We start from the raw sequence: 15,653 nt of genomic DNA, 5'->3' as shown, positions 1-15,653 counted from the left end.
AACTGAAGCTTACTTAAAAAATAAAAAATACTATGGACTCTGAAAAACAATCTGAGGGGTTTGAAGTGGCGGGGGGGTGGGAGGTTGGGGTACCAGGTGGTGGGTATTATAGAGGGCACGGCTTGCATGGAGCACTGGGTGTGGTGAAAAAATAATGAATAATGTTTTTCTGAAAATAAATAAATTGGAAAAAAAAATAAAAATATTTAAAAAGATGTACTCAAGAATCATGATTTGATAAGATTAGTAATTTTTACTGTTTTTTGGAGGGAATTCATAAGTAGAACTAGTATTTGTTTTCTTCATTGAGTGAGGAAGAAGATTTTGACATGGGTGGAGTTTGGTGCTACTGCCCCGATTCCCACTGCAGTGCCCAGAGTCTCATCTATAGGCTTTCGCACCATCAGTGCAGCAAAAAAGACAAGGAACATCTTGGTATTATTATTAGGAAAGCAGTTTAACTTCAAGAACCTCCTAGAAAAGTCTCAAGGACACATGGGGGTCCATGGCTTACATTTGGTGAACCCTTGCTTTTATTGTTATTATAATCTCGGCTTGTAGGGTCATTTGGAAATGCTCGAACGCAAACATAAAATTAGACTGGGGAGAGGGATGCTTGGATGTTCAGTCTGCTTTGAGCTGGAACGCAGTGTCATAGCCTGTGCTGCCCCCAACTTCACAGAGCGTGTTATTTGTGTGTCTCACAGTACCCGCAGGAGAAAACCCACGGACCAAAGGTGCCCGTGGAGCTGCGAGTGAACATCTGGCTGGGCTTGAGTGCTGTGGAGAAGAAGTTCAATAGCTTCGCAGAAGGAACGTTCACCGTCTTTGCTGAAATGGTACCTTCAGTGACATCAGCGTCTTTTCCTCTTGGGGGTGGGGGTGGGGGTGTTCCTGTTACTTGTCCTTAGAGAAAGCATTCATCCTTCAGCACCCGGCCATCAGTACTACCTAAAATCCCATCCGAGGGACCTTCATCTGGGGGGATGGGGAAGGACTCACGGGAGGCTTCCTTGTCCACGTCGGGACCCACCGGAGTGATTCACACGTAGACAACCCAGTAAGGAGGGTGCTGGGGAGGTGCAGACGTGGAGAGGCGTGCTTGGAGCTGGGGGGTCTTTGGAAGGCAGAGGACGCATTCCTCATGTAGGGAAATCTTCCCTAAGTGATTGTAAAACTGTATATCCTGTTGAAGATTCCAACTGCCGGGGCTGCCCTGGAGATTCCGATTGTGTCACTGAGAGAGGGATTAGCAGCAGCAAGGATTCCCTTGTGGGTGGACATGGGGCCTCAGTGGACTGCTTGGAGAAACGATGAAACACATGGGAGCCACACAAGGCCCTTACGGCGTGGGCTTCGAAGCACCTTTGGAGATAAATAGAGGGAGGGCTGGAAGCCACAGGGGAGGCCCTGGACCACGGGCATTTATGTACGGTCAGCTGGGCAGTGTGGAGTGGGCATCAGGACATACAGGAGACACTCATTCCAGCATTTGTGGAGGGTTTCTTGGCATCAGCCTGCCCTCCAGCTCTGCAGCTAGAGCTAAGCTGGAAGGTGCCAGTACTGAGCAAGGATCAACCAGTCCAGGGCCCTCTTTCCTCCTTTCCCATTTCTAGACCCTTCCTGCATAGCTCAGACTCTAGCTCCACCTCATGTAAAAGAGACAATCTGTGCGTTTCAGTTGCTTGACTCTAGTTTCTTTAGATTCTCACAACCTAGGAGTACCATTAGGGGCACGTTAATAACAATAGTGGACATTTCACTGGTTCTTGCCTTGCTATGCCAATACTAGACCTCGGTTCTCTGCAGAACCCCCCAGCAATGCCCTACCACATTTCTGGAAGTCTCTGAAGTGCTTCACATGTGCTAACAGTCTTGCCAAACTTCTTGTCTAGATTCTACTATATCCATGCTGGCTTCCAAGCAGAAGTAGTGGAAACACCCTGCTCCTCCATTCTGTGTCCTTGTCACTTAGAAACCAAAGGAGCCATGCACATGTCCCCAGGTCTAGCTTCTTTAGCTGCTTCCTCAAGCTTATCTCCTTTCAAGGCTCAGAACATCTATCTGAGACAGGTACTGTTGTGTCTGCTTGAACCCAATTTCCCCATCAAACCTCTACTCATACTTCTTCCTTCTTCAAACTCAGACTTCTCTGTCACTCGCAAATTATCTTGTCAGTGGGCTCATCTGCAGAAAAATGGAAGTTTCAGCTGACACCCAAACAGGGACACTCACCACTGGCAAATCTCAGCCCTTTTGGTGGTTGACAGAGTCAAGAGCAGACCATTGTCGATTTATAACTTCTAACTTAGAAATGTCCTGTAAACAAGACTCTGTCTTTGCCACTAAACCCATTTCTAGAATGGTCTTGGTCTTCATCCCCACTATATTCCAGAGAGGATGAAGCTACAGAACTTTTAGGTGCCATAAAGGTTAGGCCCTTAAAGGACCTTCATATGTCACACAGGTTCCTTGTAGAGTGCCTGGAAATGCACCATTAATTATAATGTTGATTCTGCATGGAAATGTGCCCCAGGTTCTAGGCGGTAGACTGTTCACAAATAAACTCTTAGAAGCCTGCCCATTCATAAATCGAGGATTTATGGGTATTCAAAAATTGGCTTCAGAGAAGCCATTTGGAGCCATTCAGTATAATAATGGAAGCAATTAGTGTGATATATCGCTATTTACAAAGTACTTTAAACTGCACATTTGAACAATTCTATGGGAACTGTGGTATTATCCCCAGTGAACAGATGGGAATACTGAGTCTAGAAGGATGAGTGATTTACCCAAAGTTACGTAATTAGTAGCAGCCCAAGTTAGGTCCGTGCCTTCTGGGTATAAAATTTTTTCACTTTCTATCACGGTTTAGCCAAAATGGGCTTTAAAATTTATGAGTGGGCTTTATTTCCTTCTCTCTGATGGTTTCTCTCTAATTTGTTTTTAACAGTATGAAAACCAAGCTCTTATGTTTGGAAAATGGGGCACTTCTGGACTAGTGGGTCGTCATAAATTTTCTGACGTCACAGGAAAAATAAAACTCAAGAGGGAATTCTTTTTGCCTCCAAAAGGCTGGGAATGGGAAGGAGACTGGATAGTTGATCCTGAAAGAAGGTAAGTTTTTCCATTTTTCACGATAAAAGGATGACAGTGAAGCCTTTTCCTAGAAATTGCTTAATGAATCTTGGTAATATTCATATAACATCCACTGAGCAAAATAAGTCCACAGAAACTTAAAATATGTTATTGGTGCCCCATAATAAAACAAGGAATATAAAAAGCACATGGTACTAACATTTATTAAGAACTTATTTTGCCTGAATGTGTCAAGCAGTGAGCTAAGTACCAATGTGCTAATCACTTTATTGAATCTGGCCTCTAGCCCTACAGGGTAGGTGGTTGTCAAAAACTAGGAAGGGTCTGAGATTTTTAGCTTACTTGCAAGTTAACAAGGTCACCTACCATACTTCATGAACACTGGCAGGAGACACAGGACTCCTGGGTCAGAGAAAAAGGACTTCACTGCCAACAGCTATAGCAGTATCAGTATTCACATCTGCTCTGGTTCTCACAGCCCCAGTTACCACAGGGCGACAAGGGGATGGTCAGACACTTAACCATGAAGTGGTTGTATGACCGGAGAGGAACCTGAGCTTGGGGAACCCGAACCTTTTATAATGGATAGCAAGCAAGCATGCTGGCCCTTTGCTTGAGAGAGAATGAGAGACACTATCTCTCTGTCTTCCAAGATTATTCCTCCTATAAATATCCTTGACACTGCAGAAAACTCATATAGACTTACCTCCTGACAAATAGTAGCATTATTTCTACTTAATAGGTGAGGAAATCGAGACTGCAGAGATGAAGTAAAATGTCCAAAACACATAGGTTGTAGGTGCTACCAGTCCAGCCTGGGCTCCCAAACCAGCACTCAACTATTATGCTGGTGTGTCTGTAGGAAACAGAGAAACAGTAGAGGGTACACTTTTAATGGGTGGACTGTATCATATGCAAATTGTGTCTCAAAAGCATATTATTAAAAGAAACAGTAGAGAGGAGGCAAGTATGCGTCCCCTGGAGTTTGGGTCCCTGAATGTTGCCAACGGCATCAGAGTCAGAGCTCCCTCTTCTCCACCTCACGACAGCATACTTGAGTTTGGAGGAAACAAGTTTGTGAAGTTGGATTTCAAGGCTTCAAACTAGAGTCCTTCCTCTCTGTCCACATTTGTTTCCTGTGATCACAGGCATTAGGGAAGGAGGGAAATGAGCGTGCTGGGTCTGGTCTGGTGTGTTAAGCCCTGATGATTGCTCTTGATTGCTTTTAACATATGACAGCTTGCTTTGGATAGAGTTGGCGTTGCTGGTGAGGAGAAGGGAAATGGGATTTGAATGGGAGAGAAGGAAGGAAGGTTAGTGAGGACAGGGAAAGGCGGAGGCATTGTGTTTGGAAAAGCGGAGGGTCAGAGGATGTCAGGGCTCAATGGGACCCCAGAGGTGGCAGCCAGATCTTCTGTTCTCCTCCTCTGGGGCCCAGAAAATGATGGGATGAGCTAAAAATTTATACAAATAGTTGGGGCCACTTCTATTCTGATTTCTTTCCAGTGCTTGAGTCTTGGGGAGGATTCGGCAGGGAAAAGATGTCGGGACAGGGAAAGAAAAAGAAAGCTCACTTGAGTGGGTCCCTGGCAGAAGACTTAAGTCAGATTTGGAGCCTCTATACTTTCCTTTATGGGTTGTCAAAATAGTTCCAAATCCAAGAGCAAAGCTGGCATGGCAGAAAGTCGGTATGGGTTTCTTAAGTACCTGAATGGAGTCCGGAGTCTTAAATGACCTGGTTTGGCCGTCAACCTAGGAATTATCCAGAAAATCTAAACTCCTCCCTTCAGCTTGTGTTACGTAGACTATGCAAGCCATGAATAAAAATTTCCACACCTGGCCTCATGAGACTGTCTCCACTCCATTTTTTAAAATAGGGGGAATGAGGATGGACAACATCCTATTCTTTTGAACTGTTAGCCAAGCTTTTTGCTGCAAAAAAGCTGAACAGCCCTGAACTGAAACAAAAATATGGAACATGAGGTCTGTATAAGGAGCTGCCCACAAGACTGTTTTCCCAGTCCCCACCCCAATTACTGCTAACTTGAGGGGTCCTCTGTGATTTTAGGTCTCATTGTTCTCGCAGGCCCCTTCTTCAAAAGAATGTCAGAAGTTATTAGCAGGAAGGGTTTGATGGAGAACCCAAGGGCTAGCGTCAGGAGGGAACCCGAGTAGATGTTTCCCGACCACAGGGCAGAGCTGGGATTGTTGGCTACCATTGCTCCTTTGGTAATGCGAGCTTGGCCCGCAGCTTGCTGACCGAGGCGGACGCGGGTCACACAGAGTTCACAGATGAAGTGTACCAGAATGAGAGTCGCTACCCTGGAGGCGAGTGGAAACCAGCCGAGGACACCTACACCGATGCGGTGAGTGGCCTGCCCCTCCCAGCCAGCCTTAAACCCTGACTCTTGGGAACCATGACCTCCAAATCCATGGACCATGAGGCACGGCCTTCCCTTCTCTTCTGCTCTGTCTCGTGTCCTGAATAGCCTTGCCTTAGGTTGAAGCCACACCTCTGATTATTTTCTCTAGAAAAGACATGGGGTCTGCTGAACTAGCTGTTAGTACATGGTAACGTTTGAGTCGTGCAATTTTTTTATTGTATATATTTATGTATTTTTTGAATCACAACAAATGGAACGGGTATGTCTTTCAAAATGTACAAACAGCACAGAGGAAATGAAAAGTAATTCTTCTCCCAGACTTACATTCCATCCCGCAGTGATAATCACTGAAATTGTGTTTCTGTTAAAACCAACTATCTTAACTTCTTTTCCCCCGCACCTAATTAGAATCAGCAACTTGTATTTTTCTTTTTTTTCCCCCCATGGTAAGGGTGTGTGTGTGTGTGTGTGTGTGTGTGTGTGTGTTTTAATTTCTTTTTTATTTTTTTATTTTTTTTAAACATCTATTTTTATCCCCAGGGGTACAGGTCTGTGAATCACCAGGTTTACACACTTCATAGCACTCACCACAGCACATACCCTCCCCAGTGTCCATAACCCCACCCAGCAACCCTCAGTTTGTTTTGTGAGATTAAGAGTCACTTATGGTTTGCCTCCCTCCCAATCCCATCTTGTTTCATTTATTCTTCTCCTACCCCCTTAACCCCCTATGTTGCATCTCCACGTCCTCTTATCAGGGAGATCATATGATAGTTGTCTTTCTCCGATTGACTTATTTCGCTAAGCATGATACCCTCTAGTTCCATCCACGTTGTCGCAAATGGCTAGATTTCATTTCTTTTGATGGCTGCATAGTATTCCATTGTGTATATATACCACATCTTCTTTAACCATTCATCTGTTGATGGACATCAAGGATCTTTCCATAGTTCGGCTATTGTGGACATTGCTGCTATAAACATTCGGGTGCACGTGCCCCTTCGGATCACTATGTTTGTATCTTTAGGGTAAATACCCAGTAGTGCAATTGCTGGGTCATAGAGTAGTTCTGTTTTCAACAAGAATGAAAGAGGAGAGATCTCAACTAACACCAAAGAAATACAAACAATTATAAGAACATACTATGAGCAACTCTACACAAACAAATTTGACAATCTGGAAAAAAATGAATGCATTCCTAGAGACACATAAACTACCACAACTGAACCAGGAAGAAATAGAAAACCTGAACAGACCCATAACCAGTAAGGAGATTGAAACAGTCATCAAAAATCTCTAAACAAACAAAAGCCCAGGGCCAGACGGCTTCCCAGGGGAATTCTACCAAACATTTAAAGAAGAATTAATTCCTATTCTCCTGAAACTGTTCCAAAAAATAGAAATGGAAGGAAAACTTCCAAACTCATTTTATGCATTGGTGGTTCAGTGGTAGAATTCTCGCCTGCCAAACTCATTTTATGAGGCCAGCATCACCTTGATCCCAAAACCAGACAAGCACCCCAGCAACTTGTATTTTTCATATAACAATATATCTGGGCATCCTTTCATACCAATACATATAGATCGGTGAGCTTTCTTTAAAAATGCTTGCAGGGTGTCTTATAATGTGCACCCTCTATAATTTATTTAAATATCCTCTCTTTGTGGACATTTTGATTTTTTTCCAGTCTTTGCTTTTCTCAAGCCGTGCAGTGGTAAACATCCTTATTCACTTCATTTTTTTTCACTTGTGAAAGTTTATCCCCAGGAGAAATCCCTGGATGGGTCTGGTCAGATTTCAGTGCATGTGCTTTTTAGTAAATATTGCCACACCACTTTCAAATAGGTTGTGTAAGTTTGTATTTCCAGCAACAGTGTATGCGAGGGCTGTTTTCCTAAATACTCACTACCCCTACTCCAACAACTTTGTCAGTGCCCTGATGTCCTTTCCATTTTCTCACTCTTAATTTTTGAAGATTTTATTTATTCATTTGAGAGAGAGACAGAGCACAAGCAGGGGAGAGGCAGAGGGAGATGGAGAAGCAGACTTCCCGCTGAGCCAGGAGCCCGATGTGGGGCTTGATCTCAGCACCTGGAGATCACAACCTGAGCTGAAGGCAGATGCTTAACCACCTGAGCCATCTAGCCCCCACCCCACTACTCTTAATTTAAGTGTAGCTGGGGGCATCTGGGTGCCTCAGTCAGTTATGCATCTGAGTCTTGATTTTAGCTCAGGTCATGAGATCGAGCCCCATGTTGGGTTCAGTGAGGGGCGAGGAGCCTGCTTACGATTCTGACTCTCCCTCTGCACTGCACCCCCAACAACCTAAAAATTAAATAAATAAATAATTTGAAACTAAATTTGAAAAAATAAAGTTAGACTGAGCATTTTCCATATGTTTATGGACCACCTTTATTTCTGTTCTTAGGAACTTTTTTTCACAAATGTCAGTTTTAATGTAGTAAGTATTTCACCTAAACCTTGCTCAGTCTTACATGATGAGCATCTCGAACCTCCAGTGACATTACCTTATGCTTGAAAACATGTGTTTTTCATGCTTTATCCATCTCTGATGGTTTCTTTCCAATATAACTCCTCATAAAGAGAGTTGTGTCATTTCATAATATTAAGTTGAACTTTATGAAATTGCTGATATTTGACCATTTTTTATCTACAGCAACAATTTCCCATGGTTCGATCCAACAATACCCCCAATAGTGGAAACAGAGGGTATTCTAAAAAGAGACTTTTTTGTAGCGATTATGCATAGAGATCAGAGATTCATGATATGTTAGCTTGTGAATACCCATTGTTGAGTGTAAGGGGTCTCTCCCCTTTGCATCTCACCTGACACTCTGGCTTACTTTTCTTCATTTTTTGTTTTGTTTTGTGTTGACTTTCTACAGAACGGTGATAAAGCAGCGTCACCCGGCGAGTTGACATGCCCTCCAGGTTGGGAGTGGGAAGATGACGCATGGGTATATGATATAAATCGGGCCGTGGATGAGAAAGGTAACAGTTTAGATCTAATACCTGGTGGGTTCTCAGCAGCAAGGCCCCGGTTAACCAGAGCAAAGTTTCCTTAGGGAGAGGAGTCCTACTTTTGTTGGGGTGTGACAGTCCGGTCTTGGATAGTACCTGTGACTATTCAGATGCAAAATCCAAAGGACAAGGAAGGACTTGGACAAGTGCAGGTCGGGGCAGCAAGAGTGAAAAATACAAGATCACAGTGAGCCCGGTGTCTGCACATTGAAATGCTGGGGATCCAGGATGAAAATCTGGGAAGGAAGTGGAATGTGGGTGTGCTCTGTTCTTATCACACCCCAGAGGCCCCCTGGGAACATCACACTCAGGACCCTGGGGCTCAGGAAGAAGGACTGTAAAATGCCTTGAAAATGCTCCTGTTCAGGGGTGCTGGGGTGGCTCAGTCAGATAAGTGGCTGCCTTTGGCTCAGATCATGATCTCAGGGTCCTGGGATCGAGTCCTGCATCGGGCTCCCTGCTCAGTGGGGAGTCTGCTTGTCCCTCTGCCTCTCTCTGTGTCTCTCATGAATAAATAATAAGAATTTTTTTTTTAAAAGTCACCCTATTCGGGACGCCTGGGTGGCTCAGTTGGTTAAGCAGCTGCCTTCGGCTCAGGTCATGATCCCAGCGTCCTGGGATCGAGTCCCACATCGGGCTCCTTGCTCTGCAGGGAGCCTGCTTCTCCCTCTGACTCTGCCTGCCACTCTGTCTGCTTGTGCTCGCACTCGCTCTACCTCTCTATCTCTGACAAATAAATAAATAAAAATAAAATCTTAAAAAAAAAAAAAAAAAAAAAAAAAGTCACCCTATTCAATAATACAGATTGTTTTGCAGCTTTTTTTTTTAAGTATAAATGACACAAATTAATGTAGATTATTGACATAGCTTCCATTAATGGTGTTTATCCTTTCTTATAACAGTAATCTGAAGCTAAATGAATTATAACATGTGGAAATACCAAAAGAGAAAATCTGATTCTTTTTTCTTATGAAAGAGAGAACAAGCCTGGATAAAGAAGGGTTCAAGCAGATTATGAATTCCTTGCTGATCTTGATGCACACACCAAGCCTTATAATAATAGTTAGCATTGATTGAGTGCAAACTATGTGCTAAGCATAGTCCTAGTGATTTGCAGGCATTACCTTGATGAATTCTTTTTTAAAAAGTGTACTTTACCTTTATGCTGGAGAAACTGGGCCATAGACAGGTTTACTAACCTGCAAGAAACTTTTTTAGTAAGTAGCCAGTGTGTGTTGATGCTGGGATTTAAAACCTGCTGTGTAGGGGCACCTGGGTGGCTCAGTGGGTTAAGCCTCTGCCTTCTGCTCAGGTCATGAATTCAGGGTCCTGGGATTGAGTCCCGCATTGGGCTCTCTGCTCAGCAGGGAGCCTGCTTCCTCCTCTCTCTGCCTACTTGCGATCTCTGTCTGTCAAATAAATGGAATCTTTTAAAAATTAAGTTTAAAAAAATAATAAAACCTGCTGTGTAACCACACAGGCCACACCTGTCCCCAGCTGTTCCGGGCTGCCTCTTGCACTATGCTTTATTCTTAGATGCACTTAATTACCATGAGTGACTAGAGGGATGAAAGGAGAGGAGAACCCCGAGGCAAAGGAAGCTATTTGCAGAGGGATCCAGGGGAACAGAGGTACATTCCGTTGGGCTGAATTGCAGCATAGTGAAAAGAGCAGTGACATTCACTGGCACAGGAGAGAATGTTGCGGGAGCAGAGAGTGTGACTGGATGTTTCCCCGAAGTTTATCTGGCAATCTAGCAAATGCATCTCTTTGGGATAACCGTTTGCAAACTCTCTTCCAGGCTGGGAGTATGGAATTACCATCCCTCCAGACAATAAACCCAAATCCTGGGTTGCAGCTGAGAAAATGTATCATACTCATAGACGGCGAAGGCTGGTCCGAAAACGCAAGAAGGATTTAACACAAAGCGCTTCAAGCACTGCAAGGGTGAGAGCTGGCGTGGCTTGGGGGGGTGGGGGTGCGGTGCCAGTCACAGGCCTGAGGCCCTCCCTGCTCAGTGGTTCTCAAAAAGCGCTCCCCACCCCAACCAGCAACTACACATTACCTGGGAATGTGTTAGAAACGCCTCACCCCAAACCTACTGAGAGAATTCCAGGGGAGGGGCCCAGTAGTCTCTTTCACCAGGTCTTCCGGGGGAATCTGAAGTAGGTGAAATGATGAAAACCGCTACTAAGCAGCCATAGAAATGATCTTGGTAGCACACCGAAGGAGTTCAGTACGTGGAATGAGATATCAAGGACTCAAATCTTGGCCTCATTTCCTTTCTCATCTGCAAAATGGGTATAATACCATGTTTTAATTAGGGTATTATGGAATTGTGTTTATTCAAAATTGAAAAAAATATCCTACAATGATTATAACCCATGTAGAAGCTCTTACTTCTGAGATCATAAATCTTATTCAGTATTATTTGGCATTTGTTAAATCTAATCATACTTTTAAGATATTTCCATACAGTTTCCACCAGTCAGTGTCAACTACATGAAGGCCAGGACCTGGTCTTGTCTTGTTCTTCACCTGCTTCCTCAGCCCTTAACACAATCCCTGTCATACAGTAGACACTCATATTTATTGAATTGCCTGAAACGTTGGAAACAGAGGGCATTTATATACGAACAGTTTTTAGGATAGAAAGTCCTATCTTCATAAGTTATTAGTTACTACAGAAGTAATATACTCTGATCAATCACTTACTTCTTAGTGAGCTAATGCCGGCTACTAGCTTAGATGAGACATTTAAATCCTGGGGAGAGTGGTGTCATTTTTTCTTAGATAAGGTAGAGATAACAATGTCTCCCAAACTATATCACAGTAACAATGTCTTACGAGCTAATGAAGGGAGGAAAGCAATTTGAGAAAGAATCCATTTTCCTTAACCCTCCCCAAGTCTGAATAAGGTGCCTCTCCTAACGGGGTAAACATCACCTTCTCAATGTCTCATTCCGTGTCAGTTGCCTGGTTATCTGTCCATGTTCCCACAGTCCATCAGCTGTGCCAGGGCAGAGAACCCGCCCACTTCGTTCTTTGCTGTATCACTCGAAACACAGTGCTTGGCACAGAGGAGATTTTCAATACCTGCTTGTTGATTGACCAAATAATGTGCTTATCAATTAAGGGATAATATGATTATTGTTATGATGATGATTACCATTAGCATTTAAAGGTTTACTTCTATTCTAGGCCATGGAAGAATATGAAGATCGGGAGGGCTGGGAATATGCTTCTTTAATTGGCTGGAAATTTCACTGGAAACAGCGTAGTTCAGATACCTTCCGCCGCAGACGCTGGAGAAGAAAAATGGCTCCTTCGGAAACACATGGTGCAGCTGCCATCTTTAAACTTGAAGGTGCCCTGGTGAGTAACAATACTCAAAGCTCCAGTAATATTGGTATAGGGAAAATAGATGAGTGTTGGAAACACACTGACTCCAAGAAACACACTGACTCCACAGGGACCCCTCCAGTGCTGCAGGACTGCAGATAATTTGGGAGAAAGCTATACACCCTAGGTGCTCAGTAACCCTTGTTGCATGAATACGCCATGAACACAGGAAGGGTTCTAAGAAGTTCTACTGAAGACACACCTGTTTACTGTTTTTTCACCGAACATTTTCCAAAGCTATCTCTCTTAAAACCCTTGCTGCAGATAACACCTGTTAACATCACAGGCACAGGTTCTTTACATTATACCTTGGAAACTACAACTGTTCAACCAACCAAGAAAGTTCAATGTGCAGATGTGAGGGGGAGAAAAACAGAAGGATGGCTCAGGGAATTAGAGAATAATTCATATGGAAGCATAATAAAGAAGGCGGGCAGGGGCGAGCCTAAAGATAGAGGGAATGAATAAGGAAATGGCAGTGGTCCATCTAAAACAACATGGTGGTTGGGAACCACTTCCAGATGCAGCCCATTTTTCTATTTCTGCACAATGACCCTGCTATGTTTTTCTGTTGCTTATCCTCCTCCTCCTCCTCTCACCCTTTTAATCTCCTTATTTATCCTTTATGCTTTTCCTCTTCTAAATTTTCAGCATCAGGTTTTGATAAGCTGGGACTTGAGACAAGAGACTGGCTTCAGCCTCTTGCTCTGTGGCTTCCCAGCTAAGTGACCTTGGGCGAGACACTTGCTGTGCTGGGCTTTATTCATCTTTATTAAAAAATGGAGTGATTGGATGAGGAAGGTCTCTTTTAAAAGCTGCCATTCTGGGGCGCCTGGTTGGCTCAGTGGGTTAAAGCCTCTGTCTTCGGCTCAGGTCATGATCTCAGGGTCCTGGGATCGAGTCCCGAATTGGGCTCTCTGCTCAGCAGGGAGCCTGTTTCGTTCTCTCTCTCTCTCTCTCTCTCTCTCTGTGCCTGCCTCTCTGCCTACTTGTGATCTCTCTCTGTCAAATAAATAAAATCTTAAAAAAAAAAATAAAAACTACCATTCTGTTTCTTTGTAATTTTTGCCTCTTGGTTTTGAAGCATTGGTAACAGACCTTTCTGCCTCTTTAGGGCGCAGACACGACTGAGGATGGAGACGAGAAGAGCACGGACAAGCAGAAGTACAGTGCCACCACCGTGTTTGGGGCAAACACTCCCATCGTTTCCTGTAACTTTGACAGTAAGTTTTAAGTGGATTTGTGCATTCCGCCGCTATGACTTATCTCAAGAAAACTCTCTGAATCACCGAATAGGATTAAAATGTCTTTATGCAAATATGACTTTTATTTCCATCACTTGATGAAGAGGATTTTTTCAGATATACTTTTAAAAATCATATTTGGGGTGAAGGGTCATCAAGTCATTGACTTTGACATAGTGTGTCCAATATGTATGTACTCATTCTATTAAGCTCCCCAAAAGATTGTTTTAATTAGAAAAAGAAGTTCAAAAAGTTAAAGTTGGTTCCAGTGATAATCTTTAGGAATTTTGGAATGAGGCATACCTACTATCTAGGCAGACCTAGATAGCAAATGCTTAATAGAGCTTGGCATGTACCATGCACTGTGCATATATTAACTCATTTAATCTTCATAACCACCCTAGAAAGTGGTGGTATTGTTGTCCTCATCTTAGAGCACTATAGACAAGATTTCAAGCAGTCTGACTCCCAGAATAGTGGGGGCAGGGGCGGGGGTGTGGGTAGGAGCATATGTTCATTAATAAAAGGATTAGGAATATAAAGATTTTGAAGTATCAAAGGAACTTTTTTTTTTTTAAAGATTTTATTTATATATTTGACAGGCAGAAATCACAAGTAGGCAGAGAGGCAGGCAGAGAGAGGGGTGGGGGAAGCAGGCTCCCAGAGAGCCTGATGTGGGGCTCGATCCCAGGACCCTGGGATCACGACCTGAGCCGAAGACAGAGACTTAACCCATTGAGCCACCCAGGCGCCCCTCAAAGGAACCTTTAACAGATAGCTGCTTTGTAGATCTGGGGCTGGAATAATGTAGGAAGCCCTATTTCTATAACTCTTGGAAACCAAGTTTCATTGCCAAGGTCTGTGATGACAAGCAGTGGCCTAAATCCAGGTTTTACAACAGGAGTGATATTCTCTTGAGAGTGATATTCACTTGCACTGAACTTACTGTAGTATTTTTAAAGTTAGTTTTATTTTATAGGAAACAGAACTCCTTTGGGAACACATGTCATCACCAGTACCTATGGTTTTTAGTGTGCAGAAGTAGATTTGAATGACCCGTGTATCTGAAACATGGATCATCTCCAAATATTCCAGAAAACTTGTGGTCGATAGTGTTGTTTCTTGTGAGTAACCTCCATCCTGTTCTTTCTAGGAGTCTACATTTACCATCTGCGCTGCTATATCTATCAAGCCAGGAACCTCATGGCTCTAGACAAGGATAGTTTTTCAGGTAAAGGGGCAAAAATCTCCATCTTACATGTTATTTGCGTAGCCGGCTAGCTTGATTTCTGCTTTTCATCAAGTGCGTGCTTTTAGTAATTTCTCTCATCAGAAGGGCCTTCCATATTGAGATGAGTATGATTTGTGTGACATAAACTGCTCAGTCATTAACTAGTCACTGAGTATGTTGAGTCCTGTTGCTGGGTGCGGGAGATACCCAGAAGACAGTCTTTTAAGACTAATAATCATTAATTGATTGACTAATAAAAAGCACCAAGAAGAAAAGCAATTTCTGCTCTTTGCTTATACAGCAGATATACATACACATACACACACCCTGGGCTCTTGGGCTGATCGGTAAGTTAAGACCCTTTATGTATTTTTTGTATCTTTCTCAAGTTGACAGAAAGACCACAAGTACCCCCATTTGCCTGCAACACCAGGCTGGAGGCAGTGTGGAGTCTATTTTGACCTTGCTGTGGCCTGTTCTCCAAATTCCCTGCACCCTAAAGCCACGAAACCCAGCTCGTTTTGTGGCCTTTGGACTGGTTCCAAGGGGAAGGCTGTGGGCAGGGCTGGGAGAAGGCCAGGGGGCTGCTGATGAGGGTCTGTGCTATTGCTGGCGGGACCGTGAATGGTTCAGGGGCTATCTGGGTGACCTGGGGAGATTTCCACTTCAGGACTCAAAGGCCAGCTGAGCTTTGATGTAAACAACTCATAAAGCAGTTGCCTGGCACTCTAGCATGCTCACGTCACTTGTGAGCTGTGTTCTGAGTGTGGACTGTAATCAATGTAATGCATGTAATGTAACCAGTTTGTGACTGGCTTCCTTTTCTTACCAGTTAGACCAGATTCCAAGTTATTCTCTTCATACACATACATCTCCAAACCGGGTTTGAAGGCCTTTTTGAATATTCACCACCAGGGGGCACTCAATCACCAAAAGTCAAAGTTAGAATCTTGAATCCCAAATCTTGACTAAAGTTGCCTACAACTCAAGCAGGTACCTTGCTGTTTGAGACACAAGATAGATGATTGATGCAAAAACAAAGCGTCCCATTCAAGGGGGGCTGCGGTGCTAGAAGCAAAGCAGCCTCTTGGATGATGCAACGCTTTCAGGTTAGCTGTTAGGCTGTTGCTCAGATGGGTCAGCTCCCAGGCAATTGCAGAACTTCCGGGAGCTTCTTTAGCATGGGAGAGAAGCAGACAGAAGCTTCTTTTTTACTTATCTTTTTCTTTTACTTATCTTTTCTTCAGCTT

General features: G+C 43.6%; 1 protein-coding gene across 4 annotated transcripts in view; it reads left to right on the top strand.

Moving 5' to 3' along the window:
• MYOF (myoferlin) overlaps positions 1-15,653 on the top strand; it is a 159,033-nt gene that overhangs the window by 105,069 nt on the left and 38,311 nt on the right. For all 4 annotated transcript variants that reach the window (XM_044240117.1, XM_044240116.1, XM_044240119.1 and 1 more), the window contains 8 exons: positions 708-839; positions 2,954-3,117; positions 5,351-5,465; positions 8,391-8,496; positions 10,328-10,473; positions 11,728-11,901; positions 13,043-13,151; positions 14,326-14,403. In XM_044240117.1, coding sequence (XP_044096052.1) covers positions 708-839; positions 2,954-3,117; positions 5,351-5,465; positions 8,391-8,496; positions 10,328-10,473; positions 11,728-11,901; positions 13,043-13,151; positions 14,326-14,403 — 1,024 coding nt within the window. The remainder of the gene's footprint in view (positions 1-707; positions 840-2,953; positions 3,118-5,350; positions 5,466-8,390; positions 8,497-10,327; positions 10,474-11,727; positions 11,902-13,042; positions 13,152-14,325; positions 14,404-15,653) is intronic.

Source organism: Neovison vison, chromosome 2, assembly GCF_020171115.1.
Source record: "Neovison vison isolate M4711 chromosome 2, ASM_NN_V1, whole genome shotgun sequence".
NCBI lineage: Eukaryota > Metazoa > Chordata > Mammalia > Carnivora > Mustelidae > Neogale > Neogale vison.
Note: the sequence above shows the minus strand (reverse complement) of the source record. Positions and strands in the feature narration are given on the sequence as shown.